The sequence below is a fragment of the Lepisosteus oculatus genome, chromosome 13 (genome assembly GCF_040954835.1).
Source record: "Lepisosteus oculatus isolate fLepOcu1 chromosome 13, fLepOcu1.hap2, whole genome shotgun sequence".
Lineage (NCBI taxonomy): Eukaryota > Metazoa > Chordata > Actinopteri > Semionotiformes > Lepisosteidae > Lepisosteus > Lepisosteus oculatus.
The window spans coordinates 32,552,998-32,573,226 of record NC_090708.1 but is presented as its reverse complement, the minus strand read 5'-3'; the positions used below and the strand labels follow the sequence as shown (position 1 = coordinate 32,573,226).

Sequence of the window (20,229 nt, the reverse complement as noted above, 5' to 3'; positions counted from 1 at the left end):
TCAGGGGGAGAGTGCCAGTAGCACACAAACCTACCAGAAAAAGCAAACGTACAACAGTGGCGGCAGAAATCAGTCCTCCCAAAAGTATTTTCGAGTGACTGTTGCCTTTCTAAGCTGGCGCAGCGTGTACATGGTGTCTTTCTCAGTATGCCCTGTGGCATCTTGGGCACCACCATCCTGGAAATCTTGGGGAATCTGACGCAGCTGCTGATGCTGCTCCTCCTTTTCCAGGGCATCTGCTTTTTCAATTTGTTCATGCCTGTGCTCTAGGAACCCTGCAGGGGGTGGTGCAGGGGTGGAGCATGCCTGACCCTCGGCTGAGTGGTCATCTGGAGCACCTGAGTGATCTGGGATTGTTACCTCATTCTCACTGTTCAGGTCCACCCTGCACACTTCCTGATTGAGGAATCCCTCTATCGGCATGTTTACAGTCGTTCGCTGGGCGTGGGTGTAGGACACCTGCTCGCTCCCCCCTTCCCTCGCTAGGGGTTCAGGGAGCTGCCCAAGCACTGGGATAGCTATTTAACTGTCTTTGAACTTACTATCACTCACCAGGCCCATGTCAGTGCAGGCGGGGATTCTGACATCCCTTTTTGCGATGTCCTGCACTGGCAGGCGGGTGACTTGACCATCCAGCTCCAGTCTGGCTGAACCACTGTTGGTCAGACTCAGACTGATAGACTGAGCTGGTGGCTGTAAGAAAACTGGCTCGGCTTTCATTCCCTGTCCCTTCTGGGGGACTGGGTGTGTTGGCAACCCTGCCGTTGAGGCAGGAACAATCAGGTCAGTCTCACTCACTACCTGGTAGTTGTGAGAAATAATGTTACCTGACTGCAGGTTCCCTGGGTCACAGCAGAGGGCATCGGCATCTGGGATCAGGTGTGTCCACAGCGCAGTAGTCTCAGCGTCCAGCTGGACCTCCTGTCTAACCTGTGAATGTTGCACCAGGGGCACCTGGTGGTGGCCCTGCGACAGCTGCTCAAGCAGATCCTCACTAATAGAGGACCTCTCAGGGCTAAGGGTGAGGGCTACTTCACCAACCTGCTCTCCTGCCATCTGGATCCCTTCCACCACTGCGGGGTGGTGGTCCTGACCCCTCTTGGGTGCCAGGGTGCACAGGGAAAGCTCCTTTTCATCACCAGGTGGGGAGATCTGCTCCTCTTTAGGGATGTACAGTGCCTTGCGAAAGTATTCGGCCCCCTTGAACTTTTCAACCTTTTGCCACATTTCAGGCTTCAAACATAAAGATATAAATTTTTTATTTTATGTAAAGAATCACCAACAAGTGGGACACAATTGTGAAGTGGAACAAAATCTATTGGATTTTTTCAACTTTTTTAACTAATAAAAAAATGAAAAGTGGGGCGTGCAAAATTATTCGGCCCCTTTACTTTCTGTGCAGCAAACTCACTCCAGAAGTTCAGCGAGGATCTCTGAATGATCCAACGTTGTCCTAAATGACTGATGGTGATAAATAGAATCCACCTGTGTGTAATCAAGTCTCTGTATAAATGCACCTGCTCTGTGATAGTCTCAAGGTTCTGTTGAAAGCGCAGAGAGCATCATGAAGACCAAGGAACACACCAGGCAGGTCCGTAATACTGTTGTGGAGAAGTTTAAAGCCGGATTTGGATACAAAAAGATTTCCCAAGCTTCAAACATCCCAAGGAGCACTGTGCAAGCGATCATCTTGAAATGGAAGGAGTATCAGACCACTGCAAATCTACCAAGACCTGGCCGTCCCTCTAAACTTTCAGCTCAGACAAGGAGAAGACTGATCAGAGATGCAGCCAAGAGGCCCATGATCACTCTGGATGAACTGCAGAGAACTACAGCTGAGGTGGGAGAGTCTGTCCATAGGACAACAATCAGTCTTACACTGCACAAATCTGGCCTTTATGGAAGAGTGGCAAGAAGAAAGCCATTTCTCAAAGATATCCATAAAAAGTCTCGTCTAAAGTTTGCCACAAGCCACCTGGGAGACACCCCAAACATGTGGAAGAAGGTGCTCTGGTCAGATGAAACCAAAATCGAACTTTTTGGCCACAATGCAAAACGATATGTTTGGCGTAAAAGCAACACAGCTCATCACCCTCAACACACCATCCCCACTGTCAAACATGGTGGTGGCAGCATCATGGTTTGGGCCTGCTTTTCTTCAGCAGGGACAGGGAAGATGGTTAAAATTGAGGGGAAGATGGATGCAGCCAAATACAGGACCATTCTGGATGAAAACCTGTTGAAGTCTGCAAAAGACCTGAAACTGGGACGGAGATTTATCTTCCAACAAGACAATGATTCCAAACATACAGCAAAATCTACAAAGGAATGGTTCACAAATAAACGTATCCAGGTGTTTGAATGGCCAAGTCAAAGTCCAGACCTGAATCCAATCGAGAATCTGTGGAAAGAGCTGAAAACTGCTGTTCACAAACGCTCTCCATCCAACCTCACTGAGCTCGAGCTGTTTTGCAAGGAAGAATGGGCAAGAATTTCAGTCTCTCGATGTGCAAAACTGATAGAGACATACCCCAAGCGACTTGCAGCTGTAATCGCAGCAAAAGGTGGCTCTACAAAGTATTAACGCAAGGGGGCCGAATAATTTTGCACGCCCCACTTTTCATTTTTTTATTAGTTAAAAAAGTTTCAAAAATCCAATAGATTTCGTTCCACTTCACAATTGTGTCCCACTTGTTGGTGATTCTTCACATAAAATAAAAAAATTATATCTTTATGTTTGAAGCCTGAAATGTGGCAAAAGGTTGAAAAGTTCAAGGGGGCCGAATACTTTCGCAAGGCACTGTAAAAGGTGTGTGCTTTACCTGGTGGATAAGGTGGCTGCTTGGAGCACCGCTCCTGTGGCATGGAGGCTGTTGTGACCTCAGCCGGGACACGACTTCCCTGTATATCCGGGGAACAAGAAAATATTTTTATTTCTTGTCCAGAGGGAACAGAAGGAATCTTCACATAGACTTCTGTGTTCGGTGGGCACTGTGTGAGCACAGTCTGCCTCTTGGCCCCCCTTTCCTTCTGTACAGAAGGCTTAGGAGCCTTGACCTGTTTCCACACCTTGTCTTTCTGGTGATCCACCAAAGGTTCCTCTCTGAGTCGCATGCCCTTATCTTTTTCTACCCGTTTGAGCTTGCCGTGTGACATCAAACACCTCTCAACCTCAGTGTCAATCAGTGTCTCACTGTGTAAGACATCTCCCATGGCAGCCTTGAGGTAAAAGCTTCTTGCTTTTCCTCTGTGTTTTACTGCCTGCTCTGCGACTTCAGGGGTGGAGTCAGCACTCACTTGGGAGTGGCTGAATTCATCCAGGCAGGAACCCTTCCGCTCAATCAGGTAGACTGAGGGAGGAAGAGGGGGAGGGTCTCCGCCTCCTCCAGTGGAGAGTATCAGCTCATTCACGCTTCCGGCAGCCTTGGGGAGCGGTTGTCCCTGTCCTAATAAAGCTTGTTCAAGCCTGGCCAGGCGGGCGGCTACTGAATCCTTTTGTTCAGCCATTTTTTAACCCTTTCCCTCCCCTGGTGTTCTCATGGCACTTAGGACACTGGGTGCGGTCCTGTGTGCCTGCTTAGGAATGGGGCTTAGCCAGCTCAGGAGCCTGTGCTCCTTCGAGCAGGGAGGAATTAACCCTGCTGGCTCTGACGGCGAACACAGTCACTTTAGCAGCTTTTTGCTCAGAGCGAATTTGAACATCAAACTCCCAGGCTTTCTGCACGAATCTCTTAATATCACTCATTTTCCTGGTCTGTGCATCTGTATGCATTAAGATCATCTTTCTGACTGATGGGTGGAGATTCGCAATGAATAAACCCTTGAAATGTGTGTTCTCTTTGCAACCCTCATCATTTTGCCCTTCAAAATAAGTTCGTCTAAGTCTCTCGTAATATTCGCGAGGGGACTCTGCTCTCTCGTGCTTAATGTTAAGACCGGCGGCTATCGCGTAAGTCGGGTCAATAAACGCACTGTATTCTTTGATAAGTGCTTGACAAAGCTGCTCAAAATCATTACAGACTTCTTTCATCTGCCTAGCCATCCACTCATGTACAGCTCTGCTGGTAGTTTCCTGACCAGAAACACTTTCTCCTGTTCTGTGGCGTTTGGCAGGTACTGCAGGTTATACCTGAGGTCCTGAATATAACTCTCGATATTATTCTCTGACACTGTGGGGTCAAATCTCTCTATGTCCTTCGCTAGCTCTCTCAGAGAATGGAGATTTATTCTAGCTTCTCCTCTGACGGAGATATGGAAGAGATCGTGGTCAGACCTGTCGCTGCTAGAGAGAGTGCTTAATACCGACTCGAATTCAGACCTTTTAGCAACCATCTTTAAACTTAAAGAGTACTACTTTTAAGTACGAAATCACAGTTTTACCACAGAAAACCACAAGATCAAGTATGCAATCAACCCGGTAGATCGCAAAAGATCATAAAACAATCAAGAACTGCTTAAAGAGCAAGGGGAACTTTTTTCTTTCGGCTTTCAGCACACTGTATTGTCGTGTATGAAACCCGCGGCGTTTTATATGAATTTTTCCGCTTGGTTGACTCATTTCAGTCTTGCCACGCCCACCCAGGGACGCCATGAATGTAATCATAGCCCACCCAGGGACGCCAAATATGTAATCATTCATAGCCGTTCAGGGACGCCAAATATGTAACGTTGCCATAGGCAAAATGTAAATGTAGTGGCACTCTAAAGGCACCAGTTCTGTAGGGTTTGGGCATTTACTGAGACAATTATTAATTGTAGCAGTAAATCACAAAGTTGATTCTTTTGATGGCTTTAGAATCCAACCATGCGACATAACTCAAACAACGCGCAATCACAGGTACTAATACACGAGGATACATTTATTAATACATAGAATATGCATGTAAACCTAACAGATCTTATCGAGAGGGTTATCAGAATACAAAAGGTATATATTCATTCAGTTACAAAGAGTTACAGTGCCTTGCGAAAGTATTCGGCCCCCTTGAACTTTTCAACCTTTTGCCACATTTCAGGCTTCAAACATAAAGATATAATTTTTTTATTTTATGTGAAGAATCACCAACAAGTGGGACACAATTGTGAAGTGGAACGAAATCTATTGGATTTTTGAAACTTTTTTAACTAATAAAAAAATGAAAAGTGGGGCGTGCAAAATTTTTCGGCCCCTTTAGTTTCAGTGCAGCAAACTCACTCCAGAAGTTCAGCGAGGATCTCTGAATGATCCAACGTTGTCCTAAATGACTGATGGTGATAAATAGAATCCACCTGTGTGTAATCAAGTCTCTGTATAAATGCACCTGCTCTGTGATAGTCTCAAGGTTCTGTTGAAAGCGCAGAGAGCATCATGAAGACCAAGGAACACACCAGGCAGGTCCGTAATACTGTTGTGGAGAAGTTTAAAGCCGGATTTGGATACAAAAAGATTTCCCAAGCTTCAAACATCCCAAGGAGCACTGTGCAAGCGATCATCTTGAAATGGAAGGAGTATCAGACCACTGCAAATCTACCAAGACCTGGCCGTCCCTCTAAACTTTCAGCTCAGACAAGGAGAAGACTGATCAGAGATGCAGCCAAGAGGCCCATGATCACTCTGGATGAACTGCAGAGAACTACAGCTGAGGTGGGAGAGTCTGTCCATAGGACAACAATCAGTCTTACACTGCACAAATCTGGCCTTTATGGAAGAGTGGCAAGAAGAAAGCCATTTCTCAAAGATATCCATAAAAAGTCTCGTCTAAAGTTTGCCACAAGCCACCTGGGAGACACCCCAAACATGTGGAAGAAGGTGCTCTGGTCAGATGAAACCAAAATCGAACTTTTTGGCCACAATGCAAAACGATATGTTTGGCGTAAAAGCAACACAGCTCATCACCCTCAACACACCATCCCCACTGTCAAACATGGTGGTGGCAGCATCATGGTTTGGGCCTGCTTTTCTTCAGCAGGGACAGGGAAGATGGTTAAAATTGAGGGGAAGATGGATGCAGCCAAATACAGGACCATTCTGGATGAAAACCTGTTGGAGTCTGCAAAAGACCTGAAACTGGGACGGAGATTTATCTTCCAACAAGACAATGATCCCAAACATACAGCAAAATCTACAAAGGAATGGTTCACAAATAAACGTATCCAGGTGTTTGAATGGCCAAGTCAAAGTCCAGACCTGAATCCAATCGAGAATCTGTGGAAAGAGCTGAAAACTGCTGTTCACAAACGCTCTCCATCCAACCTCACTGAGCTCGAGCTCACAGCTCCTAAGCAGGCACACAGGACCGCACCCAGTGTCCTAAGTGCCATGAGAACACCAGGGGAGGGAAAGGGTTAAAAAATGGCTGAACAAAAGGATTCAGTAGCCGCCTGCCTGGCCAGGAAGAATGGGCAAGAATTTCACTCTCTCGATGTGCAAAACTGATAGAGACATACCCCAAGCGACTTGCAGCTGTAATCGCAGCAAAAGGTGGCTCTACAAAGTATTAATGCAAGGGGGCCGAATAATTTTGCACGCCCCACTTTTCATTTTTTTATTAGTTAAAAAAGTTTCAAAAATCCAATAGATTTCGTTCCACTTCACAATTGTGTCCCACTTGTTGGTGATTCTTCACATAAAATAAAAAAATTATATCTTTATGTTTGAAGCCTGAAATGTGGCAAAAGGTTGAAAAGTTCAAGGGGGCTGAATACTTTCGCAAGGCACTGTACATATAACAAGAGGACATACGTTCAGTATATCATTCATTTAGACCGTTTCGTAAATGAACTTGGTTATAACTTCTACATTAGATACTCAAAACAAGTACATAACTCTTAGGAATTAAATTGATATCAACTGGTTGGGATAACAATTGAATTCTCGAGCTGTAATGCATTGAAGTTGAATACTCATCCAATTTCTGGGGATTCAGATCTCCTGCGGGCACAAAGAAACAGTTGCAGGCTGTTGCTGTCCAATCCGCGCTCTCTGGCTCCGTGCCAGGCTGTGCTGTGCGGCTTGCGACAGTGCGTTGCTGATGCTCACTGTTGGCTTTAATTAGAAAAGTTTGTGCACAGGAGAAAAGACGACTGTGGGTCCCAGCAAGTCAGGAAGAGGACCGGTTCGTTCCTGATGAAGAGCTAGTTCTGAATAGTGATTCAGCTGTCCACAGTTCCGACCTGTCCACGAGGCCTGCTGCTGGTTACTCTCTGGCAACCTCCACTCTAGACTCTTAGAACAAAGGAAAGTTCTGGCACTCGGACACACTGGCCGTTCCGTGGTTGTCCGGGCTGAGTCTCAGGATGGTCAAGAGGCACTCTGCGAGAATGTCCTGCCCTTGGGAGCCTTCTGCTCCTGGGCCGTCCTGCCCTGGAATTCTCCTTTGAATTCCCTTTAGAAAAGTCCACAGAATTCTCCTGAATCTTACTGAATGTCACTGAATCTCTCTGTGTTGCCTGTTTTTACCTGGAGGAACTTCAGCTCATTGATTGGCTGAAAGTTCCATGGGCATCAGAGTCCCATGTGGGTTACTCGGCCCTACCAGTCCCTGATTGGTTGATCAAGGTGAGATATGAGTCACTTACTCCTGACACTTAGGAATGCAGTCCAGATGTCCATCTGGCACTCCCTAGACAGATAGGCGCCGATGGATGACCATTGATCATGATAGCCAGGCTTAGCTAAGTGCATCCCCCTTTGGGAACTGTCCTTATCAAAGGAACCTTATATCAGCCTGCATGAATAGTTTCCCGATGAACAGAGAGATGAGGCCTAATTTGGGAAAGCTCAGAAACACTTAATTCTGCCTTATTAATAAGCCTCGCAGCTACAAAGGTATTCAGCAGGTATTCAGCAATAACAGCATTTTTTGTATGAGTAAACCCATATTTAAAAATAATATCACAAGATGCATAAATGACGTACAGAGAGTACAATTAGTCGAATGTAATAAAAATAGATATATGGGGATAATATGAACTTAGAGCAATGACGATAATGAAGACCTCACATGCAAGAAGGTCCAAATAATTAAGTGATTTATTGTCTGCTAAAAAAAGGATGCCTCAAATGTGTCAGTTAATTAAACCAGAAATATATTTGCATTACCAGAAGCAGTGTATTTTAAAATATCACTCCCTATACAGGTATTGTCAATAGTGTTTCCATGAATTGAAATGTTCCAGTATGTTGAAATGGAAATCTAATAAGTAAATTGATTCTTAAAACTTTAGAGAACTTTGCAAAAAATATATTGGTGCTTTTAGAAAATATATTTCAAGGATGTAATTGCTGTGCTACATTACGTGCAGAATTTTAGAAAACATTCTGCACGTACTTTTGAAGACAATGTGTTTAGGTTACTTTTGAAGACAATGTACCAAAACAATATATGCTGTCTGGGTCGTTAGAATTAGCCGAAAGTAACTGATAAGCTTTGAATAACAAATCTAGTGGTGCTTCTTCTCTCGCTTTATGATGTAATCTGTTTTCTCTAAGGGAAAGGGGAAGTTTTAGAAGGGACAAAGCGCTGAGCTTTTTTACAGCGCAAAAACCCTGTACTGCTTGTAACAAATTGAGTCTCTGGTTGCACTTTGCGAAGTGGCAGCAGGGCTCCCAATATTGCAATATTGAAATAAAGACCTTACTCAGGTGAGAACTCTCTCTTGTGTCTTCCTTGATAGTTATATTTCCATGACAATGTTCATGGAAAAATGTTATTACATTATTTTCTTTTTTTATCATCTTCAATGATAATATATCTTCACTGTATTCCATCCACTTTAGACCATCGGCAATTGGCAAAAACCATCCCTGAAGTTTTATTCTCAGGCAGAATCCATTTGGTTCAATAATGGAATCTCAACTTATACCACCAATTCAAACTAATGCCAAGGCTCTACAGCCTTTGACCAGACACCTTGTGAAAATTTAATATTTTATTCAATCTGTTGAGTCTAGATTGAACAAGCTGCCAAAAGTATTTTCATAAATAACTAGATATTGTCTGCCATTCTCCAGAGTGGGTTTAATGATCTAGTCCAAACAATTTTTATGTGGCTGAAAAATCTTCCCATGATCATATAGAAACTTAAACACATATGTAAACCAAATAGACTCAATGTACGTTTTTGCACATCAAATGTATTTGTATATGCTAAATATACCCCATATACTGTACTCTTAAGAAATAATAAGACTGCTGATTGATTTTAGTTCTTAATGCAAAAAATGAACAGCATGCATTTGAAAATAATAAAAATTAAAAAACAAGTTCTTGCACTTACAATAAAGAACTTCAAAATCAATTAAGCTTTTTTTTAAAGAAAATAAAATATGCATTAGAAATGGACAACTCCACATTAACCAAAAATGCCACAACAAGCACTGAAGGTTATTTTGGTAAATAATAACTGTAGACCTAATGGAAGATGGTGGTTTCACAGATATGGTATGGATAAGACAATGCAGATCTCCCATTAAATTAATAGATTTAAATTTGTAGATTTGTGTTTCAGTGCTCTGTTGTGCTGCCAGAAAATGTTAATTAAACCACATAAGCCACAAAATGCCTAAGCGCAAAGTATAATCATGCTGACGGTTAATGCTATTAATTCTAATCTTAAATACAAATAAGCAACACAACTATTCGGCAGTTAACCATTAACTTGGGTAGAGAAGTAACAAAGCACGGAGATAGCGGTTTTAATCTTTGTAAGTTCTAAATGACAAAACCTTATTTAAACAATGCTGGAACTTTTCTATTTCTATACCAGTTAGAAATTTCCGGTCTGAGATGGACTCCTGACTGTCTTTTAAGGGAAAGCGGGGAACAGTTTATCCAACAATATCATACTGAAATAACACAAAAGCAGCCTGATATCACAGCCATCAGCTTACGAAGTACAGCTCCACCACACCCTTGTATTAAACATGTGATTCATACCTTGAGGAATACTGTAAGTGCTCTTCATGACTTAAAAGTGCTGTTATTTGAAATGATTACAGCTCATGCTCAGAGGACTTCAGAAATTACATGCTCTATCCCAAGATATTATCTCATTGCATATTTATAAATTGCATTCTTGATAATTTAACAGTTCAACAAATGCATACATTTATTAGTTCATTCTTCTATTAAAAACATTTTAAGAGATACAAAAAAGTCTAAAACTAAAAATTCCACTTGTTACATTTATACCATTCTTCTAGTAAATACTCACCGTATTTTCGCTTGCCCATTAATTTTACAATAGCATTCAGCAATCCACAGGTTATGGAATAAAACAATTAATCTTTCTTGAACATTACATTTAAGGGGGTTAAAAAGAGTACAGACAGAGTACAGACAGAAATCCTATATACTGTACACGCATCTCACATTTACATTCACATCCATCTACATGTACACTGCATGGTCACAAACACTTTTTGTGGAGCAGGAAGAATGAACAATGTGAAAAGCCCTAAATCATGTCTCTGAGGAATTTGTGTAAGATGATACCTGAGATATACCTATAACTGTTGATAATATATTTTGCTTTAACTGGGCTATAATTACAGTAGATATTAGAGCAAAACTACAAAAGAATTAATTTACAGGGCATGTTTTGACTATTATCAGTACTCAAGCATTGATATAAAATTTAATTTAAACACCATATTACAACCTTTGCTCTGTGACATCAACAGGGATTTTTTTCTAACTAATACCTGCTATATGTTTGACTAAAAACCACTCTTATCGAAGAAAGAATTAAACATAAAGAAATTAAAACATGTCAGAGAAACAAGCCCTTAACAAATAACTTAAATGATTAGATTGTGTGTTGTGTAAAAAGAAACATCATCCACATTCTCTGCATAATTTATAACAATTTATGAGCTTAAAATTAGAACAAAAATAAATTCTCCATGGTTTCTGTCATTCAGCTTTTATGTCAAAGCATACACAGCACTATGAGCACTGTCATTGAAAAACTGAAACAAGACTGATTGTGAGGTGTAGCAGCGAGGCTTATTAAAACACAGGAATTCAGTTTTCTGCTCCCTTGCCAGTCCCTCTCTCTTTCATCTCAGTGGTGCTTGATACAGAGAGGCCATTCCATTTGGTTCACACTTAAGGTGTTTTTCTAACTGATAGAGTGTCCTGATAAGTAACAGCTCCCCAATGCTGAGATTCTCCAGCAACCTTCACAAATGGAATCTCTGGTGCCTTAAAGTCTGAGATTCCAAGGGAGTCTTATTCAAAGCAGGTTTACAACTCTAAGGTCAGAGTGCATAGTTACTCATCAAGAGCCAATCGGGAACTGGTAGGGCAGGTTAACCCCACATGGGTCTCTGATGCCCATGAAACTTTCAACCAATGAACGACCTGCATTTCCTCCAGGTAAAACAAACAACTCAGAGCGCCTGTAGAACAGTTCCCAGGAGCAGGACATTCTCGCAGCGTGCCTGCTGGAAATTCAGCCTCAGGGCTCCTCCTGAACATCCTCAGACTCAGCCCGGACCACCACGTAACGGCCAGTGTGTCCGAGTAGTAGGACTTTCCTTTGTTCTAAGAGTGAAGAACGGAGGTTGCCAGCGAGTAACCAAAGGATCCACCCGAGGTTAGCCAGCAGCAAGCCTTGTGAACCCAATCTGAAGCTAAGGATTCAGGACTAGCGCTTCATCAGGAGCGAACCGGTCCTCTTCCTGACCTGCTGGGACCCGCAGTCACTTTTCTCCTGTGCACAAACTTTGCTAGTTTCAGCCAACACTAACTAGCTGGTCTTCAGAGAGCATCATCAGCAGGAATCTCTCCCACCACATCGCAAGCCGCACAGATCCAGAGAGTGCCGACTGGACAGCAACAAGCCTGCCACTGCTTCTTTGTGCCTGCAGGAGATCTGACTCCAAACAGATTGGATGAGTATTCAACATTCTGCATTACAGCTCGAGAATTCAATTGTTACCTCAACCCCAGTTGATATCAATTTAATTCTTATGAGTGATGTACTTGTTTTGAGTATCTAGTGTAGAAGTTGTAACCAAGTTCATTTACGAAACGGTCTAAATGAATGTTTATTCCATGCTTTTTTTCAGCATGGAATAAACCTATAACTTGTTCCTTTGCAGCCTACGCATGCTGACGCAGCTACCCACCTACAGATGCAGCCATTCAAAATGCGCGGGCGATACCGCATTATTTTCCGGTACGCTGTACGCAGTCTACCATGAGTTACTGGTAAATACCGTGAGTTACCAGTAAATACTGCTAGTAACCGTAAATTCTTCTATAATACCGCAAGCAAAATAATAGTATCCGTAATTTCCGCAAGGTGGAGCTAATAAAGCTCAACCTCTCATGTTTGAGCTGTCGCCATCAAAGTCTTTAACGAAGATATTACTAATAATACTAATAATGAATTACATTGGACAAGCTGTAAGTGTAAACTCAAAGTATTGCCCTGGTCCTCATTCTTTTTTTCATTGACCGTCTTTGTAAAAGTAACACCACAGCATTTTGCAATCACGCATTTTTTTCCAATCATGCAAAGTACTTTAATTTTTGAGAATCGATTCACCATGCCTTTCACATGCTAGTAAAAGACATTGATTTAGGAACATAAACATATTACCGTATGCAAACTGTACTGTATACAGTATGTATATGTATATTTAATGTATTAACTGTGCCCGTTTAAGTATTGAATATTTATATGGAATTTTACCACTGAAGGGAAATCTTAGTGCCTGAGCATAAAAAGAATAGGAGCATACTGCAACGCGTGTGAAGGCCATAAACGATATTAATTTTGGAACTTAAACATACAGTATATGGCTGGTCTCGGTACTTTAAAGAAAACATACACACCAGTATTCCATTTCTCCCTAAACATTTTAAGCATCGAAGTCTTTAACTAACGTGATACCGGAGTCAACAAGCATACTTTTAGAACTTGAATTCTAATCGAATTGGAATCACGTATCTCAAGAAATTAATAACAATATAATTATATTCATGTTGCAAAAAACCTGCAACGGACATAAAAACCCCCTTGCTTTTAACAGAGCGTTCCATAATTTCTAACTATGAAAATTATTTAAACTGCGACACTTATCATTCAACCAGAGCCCGAAATATCACAAGGATCCTCTAGAGCACAGCAAAGACTGTATTAAAAGAATCGCGTATCTCAAGAAATTAATAAGATATAATTATATTCGTGTACTGTGACAGGGCTGTGTAGGGCTGTTTCACCTCTGTTTTCATGTGACTCTATTCAAAAGCCATTTAGCAAAGAGGGGATGAGAAGAGTGACAAACTAGTATACAGTACAGTACTTCAGATCTTTTTTTCTGAACCGGGGAAAATCTGATCATGTTTCTCTATAACAATAATAAAAAACATTGCCACACCCAGACTGTTAAACCAACATATTAGCACGTCAAATCCATTGAGGAGCTGGGCGCAATAATTGTTTTGTCCCTTGATTTACTGATCTGCATTAATTACAGAAATCGAGTTCCTGCTCTTTGCAGACGAACTGGTCCTGCTGTCGCCCACAGAACAGAGGCTGCTGCAGAACCTGGCGCTGCTGGAGCAGCACTGTCAGACCTGAGCACTGACAGTCAATCTGGACAAGACCAGAGTTATGGTTTTCCAGAAAAAAAGCCAGACCCCCATTAGTCTTCCTGAGATCGTCGGATTATGAACGAATAACAGCATCTTATTAAAAACGTGTTTGCTTTTGTCTGGGTATTTACTTTGTAATCTGTGGTTTACATCTACTGTATTGTTTTGAGATGCCACTTTTAAAGGTGATATGTAAAATAAAGTTTTTATAAGTAATAGGTTTATTCCATGCTGAAAAAAAGAAGAAAGAGAACACAACGTTTCGGCCGTGGAGCCTTCTTCAGGTGTGAGAGAGACAGGGCAGTAGGCAAAGGTAAAGTAGCGGGAGAACAAAGGTTGGGAGGGAGGAGGAGTCCTCCTCCCTCCCAACCTCCGAAACGTTGTGTTCTCTTTCTTCTTTTTTTCAGCATGGAATAAACCTATTACTTGTTCCTTTACAGCCTATGCATGCTGACGCAGCTACCCACCTGAACTACTACCGCATAAAGTTTTTTATTATTGTTATAGAGAAACATGATCAGATTTTCCCTTGTTCAGAAAAAAGATGATTAAAATCTGTAATCTTTCCACTCATCTGAAAATACAAGAAGTTTCTGCTTTGTGCTAAGATATTAACGAGTACAACCCCCCTCTCTGCGGGAGTGCTGGCTGTGACGAATTAAACCAGTTTCACAGGTCAACCAGTCACAATGCGCGACGCCGTAGCCAATTACCTCCGGTACGAGTGTGTACCGCGCACTTTGAATGGCTGCATCTGTAAATGAATGATATACTGAACGTATGTCTCTCTTGGTATTCGTAACTCTTCATGATTGAATATATACCTGTTGTATTCTGCTAATCCTCACAATAAGATCTGTTATGTTTATATTCACATTTTATGTATCAATAAATGTATTTCATGTATTAGTTCCCCTGTGTGTGCGTTGTTTGAGTTATCCTGCAAGGTTGGATTCTAATAGCCATCAGAAGAATCATTTTTGTGACTTACTACTACAATTAATAATTGTCCCAGTTAAGCACAACCCCTACATTTACTGGTGCCTCATGAGAGGATACATACAGAGGCTCAAAATCCCCAGTACCAAGTATATCACCAGAGCACTGATAAATATAACCTGTGAACAAAACATTAAAGATAAACATTCCAAGAAAGAAACCCTGCTTATACAGATGTAAGCTCTGTGTAGTAATTACTGCAAAATTAGTGCATTATGTTAAGCAAACCAAACAAAATAACACAAAAAATAAACAGAAATGGCACATTAGTAAAATATTCCAGCACAAAAGTAAGGATATATCTTACTATACCATAACCTACATCCTGTACTGTAAGACAACAGTGATAATGCAAAATATAATGCTAAGTGGGAATATTTTTATAGTGGTTGTATTTGCTCAAAATATGACACATATAAGTACCGCCAAAATAAAACATATAATAATACATTTGTTCAGTATCATTAAGATATATTTGCTCTGATGAGTTTCTCAGCTAAATGACAGGCTTCAATTTGAAATGGGAGGTGACATTCTAAAGTCAGCATCCCTCACTCTGAAAAAAGTTCCTCAGACCACACCACTCTCCTGTGCTTTTCCTGTACGCTGAGAATCCATCTCATTGAAGGCTGACAGCTTTTCTTATTTATTTTTGAACAGTCCTGTGTTTTGCAATCTGCATGATGTTAATTTGTATGCTTTTTTATTCCCTGTTGTCTGTCCAGCTCATCTTGTGATACTCACTATATAATACTTGTGATACTTGGATATTTACCAAGTCAGAAAACCAGAAATGGGGCCTACGTTCTTTTTAAAAGTTAACTTAGTAAACGACATATAGTTTAAAAATGAAGACAACAAAAAACATCATCTCTCTTACAGGTTTATTAAGGAGTACTATGAAAGCACCGCTTAGGCTTCATGTTTGGGAGTTTGTACCTGACCCTACATTCTCCAGATAAAAAGCACTTCTAAGTGAGCCAATAAAATCAACTCTTACTCAGGCTCTGTGAGTGGTGTGGTCTCATTGGGCTCGTTAATATGGCTCCCATCATCAGGGTTAGTTATTCTCTCCTCTTCTGTTCTCATCTCAACAATGGGCTCCTTTGACCCATCCTTCCTGCACATACCAACAGAATTCAGTCATTAGCAGCCCATAGAAAACAGTCTCTGCAACACAAAGAAGAGCAAAGGCTCTGTCTTGCCTTAGTCCTTTGCAAGAGTTCAGCGTATGTTATTTGCAATATAGTGAACCAAAGTAGAATTCCCTGCTGAATGTCTTATAGTAACATCACAGAATATCAGAATCTTAATTCTAATCTGAAGAAATAGTATAAAGAAGTAATTAAAAAAAATGATACTGGAATATTAGAATCAAGGCTGTTTTACCCTAATTATAATTCATGCTCGGTATAAAATCTGAATTAATATGATCTGAAATGAATACACACATGTACATACTGTACATATTATTTCACACAGAAATACATTCATTTCCTTTATGTTTGAGAACATAAAATCTAACAAATCTGTTAGAAATAATCACAAAGCTGTGAAACAGGTAGGCAATCTAAACCTGTTAATAGAGAACAGTATATATCTTCAAGAATGCATTTTTGCAAGCTGCACATGAAGCATCTAGTTTATTAAGGGCTCCGGTGTAGCTGTTTGCTGTGAAAATAAATATAATATACAGATGCAGCCATTCAAAATGCGCGGGCGATAACGCATTATTTTGCGGTGCGCTTTACGCAGTCTACCACGAGTTACCGTAAATTCTCCTATAATACCGCAAGCAAAATAATAGCATCCGGAATTTCCGCAAGGTGGAGCTAATAAAGCTCAACCTCTCATGTTTGAGCTGTCGCCATCAAAGTCTTTAACGAAGATATTACTAATAATATTAATAATGAATGACCTTGGACAAGCTGTAAACTCAAAGTATTGCCCTGTCCACATTCTTTTTTTCATTGACCGTCTTTGTAAAAGTAACACCACAGCATTTTTGCAATCACACATTTGTTTCCAATCATGCAAAGTACAGTTATTTTTGAAAATCGATTCACCATGCCTTTCACATGCTCATAAAAGTGATTGATATAGGAACAAAAACATATTATCATATGCAAACTGTACTGTATACAGTATGTATATGTATATTTAATGTCTTAACTGTGCCCATTTAAGTATTGAATATTTGGAATTTTACCACTGAAGGGAAATCTTAGTACCTGAGCATAAAAAGAATAGGAGCATACTGTAACGCGTGTGAAGGCCATAAACGATATTAATTTTGGAACTTAAACATACGGTATATGGCTGGTCTCCGTACTTTAAAGAAAACATACACACCAGTATTCCATTTCTCCCTAAACATTTTAAGCATCGAACTCTTTAACTAACGTGATACCGGAGTCAACAAGCATACTTTTAGAATTTGATTAAAAGGGAATATAATATGGAATCGCGTATCTCAAGAAATTAATAACGATATAATTATATTCATGTACCGCAACACAAGAATAGTACACGCTGTACATTGTCTGTTGATAATGTTTCTTAAGTGCTTTTTCAGCACTCTGCATGTGACCTTGCCGGTGGCGCAGTGGGTTAGGTTCCTAACTCCCATGTCACATGGTCTATGATCGAATCCCACTGGCGCCATGAATTTCCTCTAACAAACATTTCTTTGAAAAAATGAAACGTTTCCCTGAGTCAGAGATTAAATAAAAGCTCACTCGCACCAAACAAATTTATATTTCTAAATATCACAACATGATCGAATTGAATAGTCAAATAGGCGTTACAATATAAACATTTATATTGATTTAAATCGCGTTTGATTTAAATCACAAACGCGGGTTTAAATATATGTGTTTTTTGATTCACAATCAGACAAATGCATAAATTGATATCTTCGTCTTCTAAGTATCTTAATAAACTTTCAGCATAACTTTCTCCCCGTTTAGATTTATTTTTCTTGGGATCAAACGTGGAAAGATTAGATTGTAATCGTTTTTATTTTTTAAATACATTTTAGAAAAGTGTAATCTATACTAAAAAGCTGTACACCACCTGCTATAAAGATACATATTGTAATACTTTCGAGTTCGGATAGGACAGACACAAGAACTCAGACTTGCGGAGTTAAAGCAAGTTAAAGCCTTGATTTTTATATTTTATATAAAAGTGGCATCTCAAAGCAAAGTAAATAGCCAACACTGATTGTACCCATCTGTCATGCTAATAAAGCACCTTGAATTGAATTGAATTGAGGGAGAGAGAGGGGGGAGGGCGAGCGAGAGACCCAGGACAGACAGGCAAATAAGATACACTCCACAGACATTCACAACAGTGACATATCATAAAACGTTTGCACATATAGTTAAGTTATTACTTGGTTTTCAAAGTGCAATGAAATACAATATTGTTGTTGTTGCTGTTATTGCTGTTTTTATCCTGTAAGGCGTTTTGAGAAGCCACCTTTAAAGGCGATATATAAAAGCGCTGATTCTTAAGGAATGTGTTCCGCCGGGGATTCAATTTTTTTTTTTAATCGCGTATATAAGGAAATAGCAGTATAACCTTGTTCATGCACAAACAGTGGCATTTTACATTTTTAATTTGGGTGTCTCCTCTTGCCAGAAAGCTCTAAATTGCATTTTGAGTGCGGTTTTTGACTTTTTTTAAATTGCAACCCATAAAAAATGCTGATACCGTTTAGAGTTTTATTTATTTTAAACTGTATTGCAGCAGTACAATGCAACGTAAATTGCAAAAATGCACTTGGAATCTGTCCAAGCCCTACTCTGTCAGGCATTTTCTTTTACTGTAACGGACACAAAAACTCCCTTGCTTTTAACAGAGCATTTCATAATTTCCAACTACGGAAATTATTTAAACTGCGACACTTATCATTCAACCAGAGCTCGAAATATCAAGGATTCTCTAGAGCACAGCAAAGACTGTATTAAAAGTATACTAGTGACAAACTAGTATACTGTAGATATTCTTTTTCTGAACCGGGGAAAATCTGATCATGTTTCTCTATAACAATAAATAAAAAACATTATTTTACATATCACCTTTATGTGATATCACCTTAAGGACAGCACATACAAGGGTTAATTGCACAATGGACTGCGCAAAGAAATTTAAGATAGTCTTCTTTAGGTGTGAGGGCAGGAGTGGATCGCAGAAGGTATAATCAGCAAATTAGGAAAACAAAGAACAGGACAGGTGAGACGTTTATCCAGAGAGCGAGTGATCAGAAAAAGGAACAGCTGTTACGCCCAGGTTTTACGCACTCTCTCTGCTGAATGAATAAAAGCATTTTATTAAAAACGCGTTTGCGTTTGTCTGGGTATTTACTTTGTAATCTGTGGTTTACATCTACTGTATTGCTTTGGAATGCCTCTTTTAAAGGTGATATGTAAAATAAAGTTTTTTATTCTTGTTATAGGGAAACATGATCAGATTTTCGCTGGTTCAGAAAAAAGACTGTAATCTTTCCACTTGTATGTCATCGGAAAATACAAGAAGTTTCTGCTTTGTGTAAGGATGGTATCAAAAAGTAATCTAAGTGGTGAGAAAACTGTGCTCCTCAAAGCGCTTTACAGGATAAAAATAATAACAACAATAGCGTTAGGCTGGGCAAACGATTTTTTTATAGAAATACAAAATGAGATATAATGATGTGTTCCGGCTAAGACATTAACGAGTACAACCCCCCTCTCTGCGGGAGTGCTGGCTGTGACGAATTAAACCGGTTTCACAGGTATTTTCAAAGTAGAAGGGGGCGAGATTTCCAGCGAAAGACACCTCCCCCATCCACAACCAAGGAAGTACAGTACTTACTAGTTAAGAAAGCTTGGCTCCTCAATGAAATCGCTTTAACATGCTAATGCGTTGGTGTAACAGTCCGGGCGTGGCAAGCTTCTAATGTCAATTCGACTTGATTGGAAGACAATGATCATATTCTAGCCCTAAATGAATTAATATGGTTTACATAAAATACATTTTTCCAAGAAAGTTTATAATAATACGATCTATAGTTGAAATCTGAGCCTAAATAAAAAGAAAAAGCATTTTCAGAGAGCAATTACGCTGTGTTTATGTAGAAAAAGTGATTAGGTTTATGAGCAATCTAATTACTTATTTGTTTAAAACGCTATATAAAATAAAATTTATTATTAATTTGCTGGACAGAGCGGTGAAAATTATTATGGATAAGACAAAGATAACGATCCTGATCAGTTAAGAAATCTGTGTACGTTGTAAGGTTTTTACTTCTTAAACTTTTAAAAAAACACGTTTCGAATAGAAAAAAATAATCTTCCTGGTACAGTATGTATAGCAAACCAGCACCTCTTTTTTCTCCAATCAGAGGGGTTAAACGCTCGGTTAAAAGCAAAGGAGATTGTCTGTTATAGTGGACATAAAAACAAGAGTTCGCTGGCATTATATCCTAGAAGACACAGACCGGCACCAGACCGGGGGAATGCCTGCAGCGTAAAAGAAAATGCCTGATGAACTAAGGATTGGACAGTTTCCAAGGGCTTGTACAATCGATGGAAATGTTCAAATAAATGTGCAAAAGAAATAAACAAAATAATCATTTATTTCTTTATCATATTGGCTA

At 40.1% G+C, this 20,229-nt stretch overlaps 1 protein-coding gene across 5 annotated transcripts in view; it reads right to left on the bottom strand.

Annotated features, from left to right (window-relative positions):
• The window catches only part of LOC102686692 (neural cell adhesion molecule 2), a 791,770-nt gene that overhangs the window by 8,304 nt on the left and 763,237 nt on the right, over nt 1-20,229 (bottom strand). For 3 of the 5 annotated variants that reach the window (XM_015361840.2, XM_015361841.2, XM_015361842.2), the window contains exon 17: nt 15,589-15,708. The exons of the other annotated variants lie outside the window; for them this stretch is intronic. In XM_015361840.2, the coding sequence (XP_015217326.2) occupies nt 15,589-15,708 (120 nt within the window). The remainder of the gene's footprint in view (nt 1-15,588; nt 15,709-20,229) is intronic. 5 annotated transcript variants of the gene reach the window in all.